This window comes from Sturnira hondurensis, unplaced genomic scaffold (genome assembly GCF_014824575.4).
Source record: "Sturnira hondurensis isolate 20B ecotype Veracruz unplaced genomic scaffold, ASM1482457v3 Scaffold0004068, whole genome shotgun sequence".
Lineage (NCBI taxonomy): Eukaryota > Metazoa > Chordata > Mammalia > Chiroptera > Phyllostomidae > Sturnira > Sturnira hondurensis.
Genome location: NW_028076699.1, coordinates 9,154,126 through 9,171,903, shown reverse-complemented (window position 1 = coordinate 9,171,903; position 17,778 = coordinate 9,154,126). Strand labels below are relative to the sequence as shown.

The 17,778-nt window shown below is 38.3% G+C and overlaps 1 protein-coding gene across 3 annotated transcripts in view; it reads right to left on the bottom strand.

The window, feature by feature from the left end:
- The window catches only part of SPATA6 (spermatogenesis associated 6), a 103,372-nt gene extending 86,261 nt beyond the window's left edge, over positions 1 to 17,111 (bottom strand). For 2 of the 3 annotated variants that reach the window (XM_037043325.1, XM_037043326.1), the window contains exon 1: positions 16,854 to 17,111. In XM_037043325.1, coding sequence (XP_036899220.1) covers positions 16,854 to 17,105 — 252 coding nt within the window. In that variant the 5' untranslated portion in view covers positions 17,106 to 17,111. Of the gene's footprint in view, positions 1 to 16,843 lie in introns of all 3 variants that reach the window. The other variant, XM_037043327.1, reaches the window with a different exon arrangement.
- Positions 17,112 to 17,778: the final 667 nt, after the last annotated feature.

Genomic DNA, 17,778 nt, shown 5'->3' with positions numbered 1-17,778 from the left:
AGGCAAAGCTTGAGAATCATTTGTGGGTGTATGGAGAAGGGTGATGACTTTGACAAGTTACGATATATTCTTGGCAATTTAGTCAGTTACGCCCATGTGCAGGGCTGTGCACATGACTCTAAATCACCAAAGCCTCTTCTCTCACCTCAGGTTGACCTTGAGGTTTTAGGCAAGTTGGAAGTGAAGACTCAGTGTTGTACACTGCCTGCCAGGGTATACTCGAACTTGCATAGTGTGATCCTCATTAAAGGCTGGGATACTTATTGGTACAAGGCTTTTAAGAAATATAAATACAATCATTAGCAAACCATGAGGTATAGACTTCAGCGGTCATACACAACAAAGAATACAAACTTCAGTTCAGGAAAGTAATGAAGCAAACAAAAAGCAACAACAATGGCAAACAATAGTAAACCCTAGGAAGTAGAGGGAGTCTGACTTACAGAATTTGGTATTATATTATATAAAATGTTGAGTTTTCAACAAAAATTATCACATGCAAAGAAACAGGGGTATGGCCCTTACATACAGAGAAAAAAACAGTCAATAGACACTATCCCTTAGAAAGCCCAGAGCCTCTAAGTTATCTTTTGTAAATACACACAAAGAACGGAAAGAAACCTTGTCTAAATTACAAAGGGAAGTATGGCAGTATGGCAATATGGCAACCATGTCTCATCAAACCACAAATATCAACAAGTAGATTTTTTTTTAAAAATTTAAAGGAACCATATAGCAATTCCAGAGTTGAAAAGTACAAAACTGATTTCAAAAATTCACTATAGAAGATCAAGAGCAGATATAAGCTGGCAGAAAAAAGAACAAGTGAACCTAAAAATATGTCAATTAAGGTCACCCCGTCTGAGAAACAAAACAAAAAAAGAAAAATTAACAGTTTCAGAGACCCAGGGACACCGTCAAGCACAACAACATGGATATATTGGGAGCCCCAAAAGGAGAGGAGAAGGCCAAAAAGAATGTGAAGAAATAACGAACAAAAACTCAAGTTTAAAGAAAAACAATCTACGCATCTAAACAAGCTCAAAGATATCCAAGTCACACACATCTCATCAAATAATCAAATTCTCCAGACAAAGATGAAGAGAGAATCTTGAAAGCATCAAAAGAAAATGATTCAGAAGACACCAGAAATTCTCAACAGGTTTGACACTGATTTCTCAACAAAAACACCAAGTCAGAGATACATGGGAAGCCTTATTCAAAGCGCTGAAAAACTTTCAAACAAGAATTCAGTATCTAGACAACTTTTCCTTTAATAAGGAATAAAAATTAAGATATTTTCAGATAAGCAAAAACAAATACTTTGTCACTAGCAGAACTTCCTTACAAGAAATACTAAAGAGAATCTTTCAGGTTGAAATGAAGGGGCACTAGAGAGTAATTCATATCCCCATGAAAAAATAAAGAACACCAGCAAGGTAGCTACTAAGGCAATATAAAGTATTAATGTGTCTTTTCTCTCATTGCTCCACTTATTCAAAATAACATTTCATAAAGCAACAATTAAACTATTTTATGTATAAATATAAAGAAGTAAATTGTAGGACAATAAAGAAGGGGGGATGCAACTAAATAGAAGCAGAAGTTTTGCATACTTCTGAAATTAAATTATTAATCCATATTAGATTGCGATAAATTAAGATGTTAACTGTGAACCCCAAGACAACCACTAAGAAAGTTAACTTTTAAAATATTGTAAGAGAAACAATAGAATTAAAATGGTACTTCACAAATTAGTTAAGACAAAAGAAGGTACTAACACAGGAAAAGAGAAGCAAAAGAAACAAAGAAAACTACAAACATCACTGAAAGAAACTGAATACCTAAATAGATGAAAAAAATATACCAGGTTCATGAATGGAAAGACTCAATATTGTTAAGATACCAATTCTCCCAAAATTGGCTATAATTTCAGTGCAATCCCAGAGCACAAAGAAAACCAAGAATATTGGGTATCATGAGATAAATTCCCTCCAAGTGAAAAATTAATTTGCACAATTTGAAAATAATTTAAAAATAAGTATTTTGGATCTTTCACCTAATTAGGGAGAAAACCTCCATTAAAATTATAAAATTTAAAAAGGTAAAAATATTTGGCATATATATATGGAGTGCAACATGAGAAATCATGGAATATTTAGTCAATGAAGTGAAAAATTTCAATAGAGGAGACTGAAAATTAACTTACTGAGTAAATAAGACTGTAATGCTGATGAATTCTTCTGGAACAAGAAGATATAAAAATATTCCATCAACAAAAAGCACTTAAGAAACATGGAGAACATAGATAAAAGTTTCCATACAAGTCTAATAGTACTGTTAGAAGAAAGGAGAGAATATCAGAAAACAATATTCAAAGATATAATTTCTAAGAATTTTCTATAATTGAAGAAATCCATTAATTCTCAGATGAAAAACGTATACCCAGTGCAAAACGGAATAAGTATAAGCGAATCCACAGTTCTATACATCACAGTGTACTGGAATACATCAAGGATAAAGTGAAAACACATAATAATTATGAAACTTGAAGGAGATTATACAGATAAACATTTAATATGAAGTTGAAGATTTCAGAGAAAATAAACTTGGTAAGAGCAGCAGATAAAGCCCTACATCCAAATTAAATTATATATTATTTTCAAGTAAACAGAGAACATTCACAATAATAGGGTATTAGGACACAAAGAAAATACCAAGAAAATATCATACTAACCTCATTCAATATCCCAGTTAAATGAAATTAAAATGCCACAAAAGACATTATTATGTACATGTGTAGGTGTGTACGTATGAGGAGGTATATACACACATATAAATTCTATGCATCTGCAAACTCCTAAATATTTCATAAACTAAAGTAGAAGTAACAATAAAAATTATAAAATATTTCAAGCCAAATAATTTAAAAACAATATTAGCAATGCTTTTAGGGTGATAGTTAAGCAGCACTTAAAGACATATTAAAATGAGAACTACATTGAAAAATACAGAGGAATAGTAACACAAAATTCATCCTAGTGATTAGCAAAAGGTAAGAAAGAAGGAGGATTTCTTAGGGAGGGAGATACACGGGAGGCTTTACCTTTACTGTAATGTGTTATTTAAGCTGGTAGGTGGGTATATGAGTGTTCATTACACACTCTATAACTTTTCATTTGTCTGAAATGTTTCAAAATAAACATAAAACTGAGTGAAATAAGTATTTGATTCATAAATACAAATTTCATCAATGAACACAAATGAAAGATCCTAAATAAAATATTATCCAATAAAACCACCAAAATATAGTAAAATAATATCCTGACCAAAAAGAATTTATCATAGAATTGAAAAGGTACAACATCACAAAATGTGTCCTTTTTATAAATATGGAAACCATATTATATAACAGTCTCATTAGATTGAGAAAAATCACTCAATATATATCAATTCTCAGAATATTTCTGAAATTAGGAACAGCAGGAAACTTTCTTAATTCAATAAATGAAAATCCTACAGCAATATCATACTAGGTTGAACTATATGAAATTGTTATGTTTGTTGCTCTGCACTAAAAATGTGGTCCACTGTCAGCAATTTCATAAGATTCAATCCAATACTTAGGGGTAAAACAACAGAAGCATAGCTTAAAATAAAATTAAAAGACAAGTGTATCTACTATTATTCTTGCTATTTAACATGATACTGGGGGGAGGGGTCGCAGAAGATTAAGTAGAAGTGCCACTGGCCTCCTCCCAGGACCAATGTGGAATTGCAACTAAATAACAGAGAAATCATCCCGAATAACCAACTGAACACTAGGTGAAGAGAACACCTATAGCCAAGGACAGATGAAGGAAAACACTTCACCACAATGAGGCTGGTCGGGAGAGCAGAGGTGGCGAAAGAGGGCTGCCTGGGCTCCCACTGGCAGCAGCTGAAGTGGCAGATGGATAATTCAGTGGCCAAGGGGTTCCCCCTGAGAGGTGTGGGGTCTAAACCCAAGCTGGGCTCCCAGCCTACAGCACCAGAGCTGGAAAGGAACCCAAATAACATCCAGCTATGAAAAGCAGCAGTGTTTCTGTGCACTAGGGAGGCAGAGATAGCTAAAGATGCAAAGAGCCTCTTAAAGGGCCAACACACAAACTTTCATTTGTACCCACTTACCCTGTGCTCTGGCAGTGGTAGGGAGGAATGGACTAGAGACATGTGAGGAGAGTCTAGGGATGGTGGCTCTGGAGAAAGAACTGAAAGAAAGGATACCTGCCAGGAAAGCTGCCAGGATACCTGTGCTAGGTCATTCCCCATACTGCAGAAGCCATTTTACTCAGGGAGAGCTCTTCTCTCCAAGTGGCAGCAACCTGAGGGGAAGCAACAGCCCTGCCTGCAGGAATTACTCTGCCCCACCCTGTGGTTCTTAAACCAGGCTGCCAACTACAGCTTAAATACAGAAAATATATGGGTCTCAGTGATACAGGCTATATCACTGATTGGTTTAACAACTAAGGTAGAAAATACAAAGCAGAAGCCAAAATGGGAAGACCAAGAAACAGATCCCAAATGAAAGAACAAGAGAGTTCTCCAGAAGAAGAATTAGATGAATTGGAGGCAAGCAATTTATTAGAGAGAAAGTTTAGGGTAATGATTATAAGGATATTCAATAGCATGAAAAAAAGACACAGAAACCATAAAAAATAAAAAATGCAATACTTGAAATATTTCTGAAAAACCATTCAGAAATAAAAAATGCAATACTTGAAATATGTAATACACTGGAAGGAATAAACAGTAGGTTAGCTGAAGCAGAGGATCAAATTAGTGATTTGGAAGACAAAATAGAAAAAAAATACCCAGGCAGAGCAGCAAAAGAAAGAAAGAATTTTTTTAAAAATGAGAAGAGCTTAAGAAACATTTTGGACAGCATGAAGTGTAATAACATCTGCATCACGGAATAACAGAAGGAGAAGAAAGCGAACAAGGAATCGAGAACCTATTTAGAGAAATAATGACTGAAAACTTCCCTAATCTGATAAAGGAAAAAGACACACAAGGCCAGGAAGCTCAGAGAGTCCCCAAAAAGTTGGACCCAAAGAGGCCTACAAGGAGACATATTACAATTAAAATGACAAGGCTTAAAGGCAAGGAAAAGATCCTAAAAGCCACAAGAAAAAAGCAGGTAGTTACATACAAAGGAGCACCAATTAATCCATCATCTGATTTCTCAACAGAAACATTCCAGGCCAGAAGTGTGTGGTGTTCAAGGTGATGAAAAACAAGGACCTACAATCAAGGACAATTTACCCAGCAAGGCTATCATTTAAAATCAAAGGAGAAATAAGGAGCTTCCCAGACAAGAAAAAGCTAAAGGAGTTTGTTAATGCCAAACTAGTGCTGCAGCAAATGTTAAAGGGCTTGCTTTAAGAAGAAGAAAAGGAGAGGAAAAAAACAGAGGAAAATAGTCTAATAATAAAATGGCACTAAATACGTATCTATCAATAATCACTTTAAATATTAATGGATTAATTGCTCTGACCAAAAGATTCAGGGTAGCTGAATGGATAAGAAAATGAGACCCATATATTTTCTGCCTCCAAGAGATCCATCTCATACTAAAACATACACACAGACTAAAAGTAGAGGGTTGGAAAANATAAAAAATGCAATACTTGAAATATTTCTGAAAAACCATTCAGAAATAAAAAATGCAATACTTGAAATATGTAATACACTGGAAGGAATAAACAGTAGGTTAGCTGAAGCAGAGGATCAAATTAGTGATTTGGAAGACAAAATAGAAAAAAAATACCCAGGCAGAGCAGCAAAAGAAAGAAAGAATTTTTTTAAAAATGAGAAGAGCTTAAGAAACATTTTGGACAGCATGAAGTGTAATAACATCTGCATCACGGAATAACAGAAGGAGAAGAAAGCGAACAAGGAATCGAGAACCTATTTAGAGAAATAATGACTGAAAACTTCCCTAATCTGATAAAGGAAAAAGACACACAAGGCCAGGAAGCTCAGAGAGTCCCCAAAAAGTTGGACCCAAAGAGGCCTACAAGGAGACATATTACAATTAAAATGACAAGGCTAAAAGGCAAGGAAAAGATCCTAAAAGCCACAAGAGAAAAGCAGGTAGTTACATACAAGGGAGCAGCAATTAATCCATCATCTGATTTCTCAACAGAAACATTCCAGGCCAGAAGGGTATGGTGTTCAAGGTGATGAAAAACAAGGACCTACAATCAAGGACACTTTACCCAGCAAGGCTATCATTTAAAATCAAAGGAGAAATAAGGAGCTTCCCAGACAAGAAAAAGCTAAAGGAGTTTGTTAATACCAAACTAGTGCTGCAGCAAATATTAAGGGCTTGCTTTAAGAAGAAGAAGAGAGAAAAAAAACAGAGGAAAATAGTCTAATAATAAAATGGCACTAAATACGTATCTATCAATAATCACTTTAAATATTAATGGATTAATTGCTCTGACCAAAAGACTCAGGGTAGCTGAATGGATAAGAAAATGAGACCCATATATTTTCTGCCTTCAAGAGATCCATCTCATACTAAAACATACACACAGACTAGAAGTAGAGGGTTGGAAAAATATACTTCATGCAAATGGAAAAGAAAAAAAAAGGCTGGGTAGCAGTACTTATATTCTGGCAAATTAGACTTTAAAACTAAGGTTAGTAAGAGACCAAGAAGGACACAATATGATGATAACGGGAACAATTCAACAGGAGGATATAACCCTAGTAAACATTTACACACCCAACATAGGAGCACCTAAATATGCAAAACAAATTTTGATGGACATAAATGGAGAGAGGGACTGAAATACAGTCATAGTCAGGGATTTTAACACCCCACTGACTTCAGAGGATAGATATTCCAGGCAGAAAATCAATAAGGAGATAGTGTCCTTAAACAACACGCAACCATCAAATGAGCATTTCACCCCAAAGCAGCAGACTATACATACTTTTCAAGTGCACATGGAACATTTTCTAGGACAGACCACACGTTGGGACACAAAACAAGTCTTGATAAATTTAAGAAGACTGAAACATATCAAGTATCTTCTCTGACCACAATGCAATGAAACTAAAAATCAATCACAAGAAGAAAATTGAAAAACATGCAAAACATGGAAGCTAAACAACATGATATTAAACAATAAATGGGCCAACAATGAGATCAAGGGAAAAATCAGAGATACCTTGAAAAGAGTGAAAGTGAGGACACAACAATCCAAAATTTGTGGAATACCGGGAAAGCAATCCTAGGAGGGAAATTCACTGCATTGCAGGCCTATCTCAAAAACCAAGAAAAATCTCAAATAATCTAATTTCACATTTAAAGGAACTTGAAAAAGAACAACAAACAAAGCTCAGAGTAAGTAGAAGGAAGGAAACAATTGAGATCACAACAGAAAGAAATGAAATACAGTCCTAAAAAGTTATACAACATATCAATGAAATCAAGAGCTGGTCCTTTGGATAAACAAAATTAACATACCTCTAACCAGACTCATCAAGAAAAAAGAAGGTACTCAAATAAATCAGAAATGATAGGGGAGAAATAACAACTGACAGACACCAAGCAAATACAAAGGATTGAAAGAAAATATTATGAATAACTGTATGCCAACAAATTGGGCAACCTGGATGAAATGGATAAGTTTCCAGAAACACACAATCTTCAAAACTAAATCAGGAAGAATCATAGAATCTGAATGGACAGATTACACCTAGTGAAATTGAAACAGTAATCAAAAAACTCCCAAGAAACAAAAGCCCTGGACCAGATGGTCTCACAGGTGAATTTTACCAAACATTCTCAGAAAAACTAACACCCCTCCTCAAACTATTTCATAAAATTCAAGAGGGGGGAAGGCTCCTAAACTCATTTTACAAGGCCAGCATTGTCCTCATTCCAAAACCAGGTAAAGACACTGCAAAGAAAGAAAATCACAGGACAATATCCTTGATAAATATAGACACTAAAATCCTCAACAAAATGTTAGCAAACCAAATACAGCAACGCATCAAAAAGATCATACACCATGATCAAGTGCAATTTACTTTGAAAATGCAAGGTTGGTACAACATTCACAAATCAATAAGTGTTATTCACCACATAAACAATATGAAGGATAGAAACCACATGCTCATATCAATAGATGCAGAAAAATCATTGGACAAAATCTAGCACCCATTTATGATAAAAACTCTCAGCAAAGTGAGATTAGAGGGAAGATACCTAAACAAAATAAAGGTGATATATGACAAATCCACTGACAGCATCATACTCAATGGGCAAAACCTACAAGCAATACCCTTACAATTGGAAACAAGACAGGGATGTCTGCTTCCACCTCTCTTACTCAACACAGTACTGGAAGTCCTAGCCACAGTAATCAGACAAGAAGAAGAAATAAAAGACACCCAAACTGAAAAGAAAGAAGTAAAACTGTCATCATTTGTAGATGGCATAATACTGTACATAGAAAAGCCCACAGATGCTACCAAGAAACCACTATAACTGATAAATGAATTCAGCAAAGTAGCAGGACACAAAATTAATATCCAGAAATCAGTTGCATTTTTATATGCCAATAATGAATAGAAAGGGAAATTAAGAAGATAAATCCATTCACAAATGCTTCAAAAAGAATAAAATACCTGGCAATAAACCTAACCAAGGATGTAAAAGACCTGTACTCAGAAAATTATAAGACACTGAGAAAAGAAATTGAAGAACATACAAAAAAGTGGAACATATACCATGTTCGTGGATAGGAAGAATTAGCATCATTAAAATGTCCATACTACCAAAGCAATCTATAGATTCTTGTAATTCCTATCGACATTCCAATGACATATTTCACTGAACTAGAACAAATATTTCAAAATTTTATATGGAACCACAAAAGCCCTGCATAGCAACAGTGATCCTGAGAAACAAGAACAAAGTTGGAGGAATCATGCCAGCTAATATGAAACTATACTACAAGGCCACAGTAATCAAAACAGCATGGTACTAGCAAAAAAAAAAAATCAGACACATAGATCAATGAAACAGAATAGAGAGCCCAGAAATAAACCCACACCTTTATAGTCAATTAATATTTGACAGAAGAAGCAAACATACAATGGGCTAAAGACAGTTTATTCAATAAATGGCGTTGGAAAAATTGGACAGATACATGCAGAGAAATGAAACTAGACCACCTTCTTACACCACACACAAGAATAAATTCAAAATGTATCAAAGACCTAAGTGTTACACCCTAAACCATAAAAATCATAGAAGAAAACATAGGCAGCAAAATCTCCCAACAGTGCTTGTAGCAATAGTGTATTGGATACATATCCCCAGTTAAGGGAAACAAACAAACAAAAATAAGCTAATGGGACAACATCAAACTAGAAAGTTTTTGCACAGCAAATCAAATCATCAACAACATAGAAAGAAAACCCACAGAATGGGAGAACATATTCACCAATACATCTGATAAGTGATTAATATCCAAAATTTATAAAGAATTTACTGAATTCAACACCAGAAAAACAAACAACCCAATTAAAACATGGGCAAAGGAACTGAATAGAAACTTCTCACCAAAGAGTACATACAGATGGCCAATAGAAATATGAAAAGATGCTCAACATTAGTAATCAACAGAGAAATGCAAAATAAAACCACAATGACATACCATCTCACACCTGTCAGAATAGCTATCATCAATAAATCAACAAAACTGCCCTGCCTGGTGTGCCTCAGCGGACTGAGCGGTGGCCTGAGAACCAAAGGGTCACTGGTTTGATTCCCAATCAGGGCACATGCCTGGGTTGCAGGCCAGATCCCGGCTGGGGGCACATGAGAAGCAACCACACATTGACATTTCTCTCCCTCTCTTTCTCCCTCCCTTCCCTGTCTCTAAAAATATACAATAAAATCTTTTTTAAAAAATAAAAAGAAAACAAAAAAAAATCTTACACACCCAAAGTACAAAGAAATGAAGTGGCTATTAACAAAAAAGGAAGCCTCTAGAATTGGAGATTGCAGTTATGCAGCCACAATCCAAAGAATACCGGGAGCTACCAACAGCTAGGAGAACCAGGCAGTCTCCTCCCTCAGAGCCTTCTGAGGGAGAGTTGCCCTGCCAATACCACTGTTTTGGGCTTTCTGCCTCCAGAAATGAAAGAGAATAAATTTCAGTTGTTTTAGGACACCAAGTTTACGGGAATTTGTTATAGCAACCTAGGAAACTAACACGATTCCTGAAGACTCAATGGTTCCATTTTTAAAGCTATTCCCCAGAGCACTGGGTTGCTGTAAGATCCAAAACTCGCTTCTATTACAACAAATATTTTACTATTTACCTACACATGTAACTAAAAAATAAGCCAAAACAGAAAAATACAGAAATTGTATATAACAAAAAACATTTCTACATGTAAATGCTCAGACAAGACTAAGGTAGAAGATATATTTGTACCTGTGGGCCCTGAGGAAAAAAAAATACCTACCAATAAGGGCTCCTAGGGGCTAACTTGATTAAAAAAAAAAACAGAGCCCAGTAGCAATTTCTAAACAGGGGCCTCTCACCAAAGTACCAACTACTTCAGGGAGAGGCCTGCAGTTCTACAGTCTGAGGCAGACTTTAAAGCAGTTTCTGGAATTGAATTTCAACCAGCAGGACTGAGACTGTCCCCATCAATCAGTGCTGTGCAGCTATACCTTTGTTGGCATCTTTACCCACCAATCAGAGCAGCTCCATTCTGCTCATCCAGAACAGTGCTCTTTAGACCAATCAAACCGTGAGGATTTGGACTCTTCATTTGCATGAGGACTGACTACTCACAAACCAGGGGCAGAGTCCCTCTGGCTTAGAGAGCACAAATGTGCTCACAAATTTTCCTTTTCCTTCAAAGACAGAAGGCTTCATTTCTCCCATGTCTCCAGAGCACAGAAGAGACAACCAAGCAGGGCTGAGCTGTCCAGCAGGTCTCTGAGCTGTCCAGAGGGGCCACTGCTGAGGTCTCCCTTACTCCAGGCAGCCTCACACCCTCGCAGTTCCACAGCCATGCTGTTTCATAAGTAAGCTAAAACAATACAGAGCTGTCTCAGGGCAGTAGTGTTCTCACAGCCCTGCCCTAACACAAATGAACTGTTTGCACTGAATAGTTTCCCCCTTCGCCACACCCCAAATCGGGAGCTCCTGCTGTCATTGAACTGGCACCAGTTACCAACAGAGGACATATCAATACCCAAAATCTACATGAAACGGACAGCTTCAAAAGGATAACAATGGGTGTCACATATTGTCAACTCAAACACAAGCAGTGGTACCACTGGTGACGTAATTTTTCATAAAAAGATCTCTTAGCAGAGTTCCAAACAAAACAGAGCACACTCTCTCCTCAATCTAGGTGGAGATTGTATTTCTGAAAAATTCACTGCATTTTAAAAACTTTTTAAAAAATAGTTTGTGTTTATACATAAAACAGAATTAAGTCCTTAATCTCCAATAATTATAAACAGGTTTTCCTCTACATATCCAATGGAACCTTCAAGTCATGCAGAGTAGCAACTAACATCAATAGGACCCCAGCCACTACGGCAAACAAACATAGCCAACCAATTTCTAAATTGTTTCCTTTGGTATATTACTTGACCTGGAGAAAAACTGACATATGGACAAGAAGAGATATGTACAAAGTACACTCACTGCACACCGTGCTATTAAAATATAGGAAAACTCTGGCATTTAGAAGTTCCTGAACAGGGAGATAAAAATGAAATCACTCATCCAAACATAGAGTATTACAGAGCAAATGAGGAAATGAGCTAGATCCGCAAAACAAACTAACAGACTTCAAAACAGTGACGTGCAAAAACAGGTTTATGGAAGGACACACAGAGTATGATTTCATTTGTGTAGAGTTTTAAACAAAACAATAGTAAGGTGGTACATAAGCAGACACAAATATGTAGTAAAAGTACAGAAAATAATACACTCCTACTTCAGGATATTGATTACCTTAAATCTAGGAAGAAAGGTCAGGAAGAGGTACGAAGGGGCCTTAACTAGATTTTTTAATTTTATGTCTTTAAAACAAAAAATTATGTCTTTAAAAGAAAACATTTTGCCCTGGCTGGTGTAGCTCAGTGGATTGAGCACGGGCCTCCGAACCACACAATCGCGGTTCGATTCCCAGTCAGGGCACATGCCTGGGTTGCAGGCCAGTTCCCAGCAGGGGACTCATGAGAGGCAACCATACATTGATATTTCTCTCCTTCTCTCCTTCCCTTCCCCTCTAAAGATAAATAAATAAAATCTTAAAAAAAAAAACATTTTTATGTCCCTAAAACAAAATTTACAGCAAACATGTAGAATGTACTATCTGTTAAATTGGGGTGTAGGAAATCACAGTATTTGAGGGTTTCTCCTGTAAATCTGAAGTATTTTATAAAGTATTTTGTGAAGTCTACATATTCCAGGGAAATGTACCACCAACTGTAGCGTAACAGACACCACCCATAGAAATGTGGATAAGAATCACATTCAGATGAGTACTGATCGAAAAAGACCCAGGTATTTTTGTCCCTATGCTATCAATAACTTGAGGAAGTGATGAGGTGAAGTGAATAAAAAGAAAAAAATATATACACACAAACTAACCCCAAATTGACACTATTCAGGTAAAGCAAACTGGCCAGTTTCATTGCTCAGGCTTTGGGCTTTGCTGTTATATTTCCAATTCTTCCATCTTCTCAAATAATGTCATGAAAACTGAACTAGTGAATAATAAAAAGAGAGAAGCAATAAAATACTTTTTTATACCTCAGATGTTTCAAATATTAAGTGTGTAAGGGATAGGAAATACAATTCTTTTGCTGCTCTTTAAAAACCAGCTACTTGGCACATCATATCCTTCTCCAAAGTCTCATTGAGAAAAGTCACACTTTCTTCATAGCAATACATTTTCTCTCAAGTCATATGGCTCTGCTGAGCAACACAAAATGTTGAGATTACCACTAATACAAGACTGTAGCAAAATAAACATGGAGGGGGATGAGAGGAGAGAAAAATAGAGTGCCATACTTTCAACAGGCAAGCAGAGATAAAACATCTAACTTCCAGTTTATTTGAAGAACAAATTAAATGTCACTACAAAAATTCAAACAATAACACAACAAGAGATATTCTATATCTGAACCCTGTCTCTTCAAAAGGTAATGACTACATAAAGATTTTTGCATAAATGGATGTTTATAATAGCTTTATCAATGGCAACCACAAGCCGGTAACAATCCACGTAATCTCAATAAAGAGAATGTATAAACACGGTACGTGTATATAACAGAATTCTACTCCACAATCTAAAGGAACCACTGATAAATTCAGCAACAAACAAGGATGAATCTCAAATATATGCTGGCCAAAAGAAACCAACACAAAACATGACACACTACATGGCTCCATTTAATATGAAGTTCAAGTACTAGCAAACTACAGTGACAAATGAGAATAGTAACCCCTCTGCATGGGGTTTAAAGGGGCCCAAGGGAACTTCCTGGGATAATCGATGTGTTCTGAATCTTCACAAGAGTAATGGTTGCACACATGTATGAATTTATCTAAATTCATTGAGGGGGGAAAAAGGAAATATCAGGAGAATGAAAAAGTGTAACCGCTCTATATTAAAATGGACTAAAAAGACCTGAAGAGGAAATGCAATATATAAACTTTGATTGGATCTAGGTTTGAAAAACTTAACTACACAATTCATTTTTGAGAGAACTGGGAAATTTGAATAGGGACTAGACATTAGGAAATTATCACTAAGTCCTGAGTTGTGTGATAATGGTTTTGTGGTTATGTAGAAATATGGCCTTTATTTTTAGAAGGTGTATACTTAAGTATTAAGGAGTGGACTATCATGATATCAATAATTCACCTGAAAATTTTCAACAAAAATATGTATTTTATATATAGGCATATACATATGTACAAGTAAATCAAATTAATTGTAGTATCCTTCCAACTACTCAGTGTGTTTGAAAATGTTGATAAAAAGTTGAGGGAAGAGAAAGAACCATCTTTTATGGACAGAGAATGATCCTCTGGGTATATTAAATGAAAAAAAGCAAAGTGCAGAACAGCTTATGTAATATACTATCAATTGTCCAAGAAGCAAAAGTAAAAAGAATATGGAGGAGTTTATTGTACATGTATGTATACCTATTTAATTATATTACAAAATACCAGAAAAGTAAATAAAAAATGAATAAAAAGTTACCAATAGCAGACAAGTATACATAGGAAATAGGTTTGAACAAGGCCAGCACTGAGATTTTTCTGAATATATCTTATTTTTAAGATTTTATTTTATTTATTTATCTTTAGAGGGGAAAAGAGAGAGGGAGAGAAACATCAGTGTATGGTTGCCTTTGGTGGGTCCCCTACTGGGAATTGGCCTGCAGGGAACCGGCCTGCAACCCAGACATGTGCCCTGACTGGGAACGGAACAGTGATCCTCTGGTTCGCAGGCCTGTGCTCAATCCACTGAGCTACACCAGCCACGGCTGAATATATCATTTTATATAGCTTTAACTTTTATGCCATATAAATGCAAGAAATAAAACTGAGAAGAAAAACCTAAATTGAAAAGAAGATATTAATATCTATGGTCACCCAATTCTGCTATTCAATCAAAGCCAAATTAACTAAACTTGTTAAACTTGTAGAGTTATTACTAGTCTTTTTTGCTACTTCTGACTATCAGAGCCATTTAACAGGGTTTGTGCTGGTCAGGAAACTTAACGTAGTGTTGCAGACATGCCCCTTAAAAGTTGTGCAACCCTAGAAAATAGTCATGCTATGCCTCAATGATTTTCTCACCTGTAAAAACTAATAAATGCAATGACAGCTAAGATTTCTTAAAAATGTAAAGTCCTGTGACTCAATCATTTGGTGAAAAGAAATGTAAACAGGAACGCTTCCACCTGCATAATTAATTTCTAAAGCTTCCATGAAGAGCAAAACTCCATTGTACAGCCATTCACTTTCTGTAGTGCGGTTAATACTGAGAAGAAAGAAGACTGAAATAAAATGCGTTTCTCAGACTCCTTTAGGCAGTCACCAGGTACAGGACAGCAGAGCACTTCCTCTCTCAAAGTCCGCGTGGGCCAAGGACGGGAAGCAGCTGCGGCCTGTCAGGCGGCTGCACTCAACAGGCTGCAAAACCCCATTGGTTGGCTGGGACAAAGCAGCAGCCAGTAGCCAGGTCCGCTGATTTTTACTAACGGCCCAGGAGGAGCGGTTCAGGAACCTTCATGTATTCTTTTGCTGAGCTAATCTTACTTTCCAGATAATTTGCCAACTGTGGAAGGAAAACATCTGAAGCTAGGGATATCGTTTCCAACAGCGCAGAGAGAAAAATCTCTGCTGGCTTAAAGACAAACTTGGATCTCCTCCACGCTTGCTTCACACTCTGCCCTAACCAGCCTTCCTTCTTTTAAGACTTAACAAAAGACCTCAAGTAGTCTTGTGACTTACTTGGAGGTTTCCGGGACTGTGCTGCAGCAGCCTCATTCTACTGTGAGGAGGGAAGGGGGGACGCCGAAGGGGTGGGGCTAACTGGAAAGAGAAGCCTTCCCGCAGGGTGTGCAGGAAGTGAGACGGCTGCTCGGTGCAGCACTCAGTGGAGCACTGTTGCAAATTTAAGTACCCTCCCCACCCTTAACCCCCGGTTTTGATGGGAGAGCAAAGACTGAATTGAAAGATAAGGCTTAGAGAGGTGCGGGGAGAGAAAAGGAACTGAAGAAAAAAAATTGGTTCCAAACTGCTTGCAGATCTAAAATGGGGGTATGGGAAAAGCTCTTTGGAGATTTCCTCTGGAAGAGAAGCTGGAGGCTCATCTGAAGAGGAGAATGAGGGGGTTCTCTAAAGAATTAAGGGGAAGAAAGTTCTCTCGTGGCATGAAGAAGTCCCCGTCCCCTCTGCCTGCACTGGATTTACACAGCAGTTTCGGGGAAAGGAGCCTGCTCAGCAAGTCCGGAGAGCCTGGATGGGGTCAAAGGTGCTCCAGGAGGAGTTCAGAGACTGAGCAGTTTCTCTCTAAAAGCTGACGCCTTTCTTAGGGTAACAGGAAGGATTAGGGGCACCTCTCATCGTCGGGGGCGTTGGAGGCTTGGAGGGGCCTGAAATTATTTCTGAGGGATTGGCTCCAGGAAGGGAGAGGGTGATGGCAAGGTGGATTTTTTGTGGAATGAGGACACGCTTCAGTTGCTGGGTGTGGGAGTTCGACTTTTTCCACTGAGAATAAAAGGTCACCAATCAGAAGGTTAGAAATTTTATAAAGTCTGCCTGCAGTGATTTGGGAAGAAATGCTCCCTATCCTACCCGCGTCCCCCGTGCCCCGCCCGCCCCGGCTCCACAGAATGGAGCGAAGCGGGCCAATAATACTCCAAGAGGAGCAGAAAAGAGGAACTTAAAGAGAAGCCCACCTCCCAAAATAACTCCCTGGAAAGTTAGGGGTGGGGAGAGGATCTCTGAAGCGGTTTGGAAAAGATTAGAAGGAACCGCAAGTGGAAGTTGGGACGAAGCCAGGAGAGCTGAGGAGGGGCTCAAGCCTCTCCGAGTGGGAGGGACCTCAAGCGTTTGAGACCTCAAGCGGGGATGACCGAGGTGACAATGGGTCTAGGTTACCTAAGAATGATTTGGAGGGTGACGGATGTTTGGAGGGCTCTCTGAGTTAAACAGAAGAAGCGCCCCGAGTAAATTCCGGGGACTCACTGACACCAGGCAGCTGGGGCTGGGAGCATGACCTGTACTCACAGAGCGGATCTCCAGCGCTAGGGCGCATTGCAGAGCCTTCACCTTCGGCATCCGCGCAGGGTGGGGCGGCGGGGAGGGACCCCGGCCGTGGGCCCGAGTGAAGCGAGGAGACGCGCGGCGGAGCGGGGACAGGGAGGAAACGAGGTGGCGGCTGCGGTGGCAGCTGTGGCCCCCAGGCCGGGGCCCGCGGTCCAGCCTGGGTCCGGCCGGAGAAGCAGCAGTGCGCGGGGCGCGGACTCGTTGCCATGGCATCCAGGAGGGCGGGGCCGGAAAAGAGGTGGGGCGGGACGCACTGGAGCCGAGATTGGGGACGGGCTGGGGGCGGGGCTTGGCAAATGTAGGACGGGGTGGAGCTGCGTGAGGAGGCGGGGCCTCCTAAGGGGTGGGGTGAGGTCGGGGCAGTTCTGTGACATCAAACTATGGGCCCAAAGGCAGACAAAGGGGAGAATAACTGTTTGTGTAATGGAACAGTGCACAAGTAGAGAGCTGGACTCAGGAACCCTGAGTTCCAACGTGGAAATGATACATTAGGCTAGTGGTGTCCCTCTGTGGCTTCAATTTCCCTGTTAAAAGAGTGATTATTACTAGTTCTCATTGGAATTTCACTTACACAGCTTACAATGACAACAAGAGGAAACTGAGGATTAGAAGAGACTTGCCCAAGTCAAAGGCATAATCATAGTTTTATAGTTTTACCTTTCATATTTTGGTGTTTAATCCGTAAAAACTCAATCTTTCTACGCGATGTTAGATAGGAATCTAACATGGGATTCTGGGGTTTTTTTGGGGGGTGGGGTTTGTTTGTTTTTTTTGCTCTAGAGAGTGAGCCAAATTTCCCAAAAATATCTTTTAAACTTTCTATACTTCCTCTTATTGATTTATGGCACCACATGTGTCATATAATAACTACCTAAGGTTCTGTCTT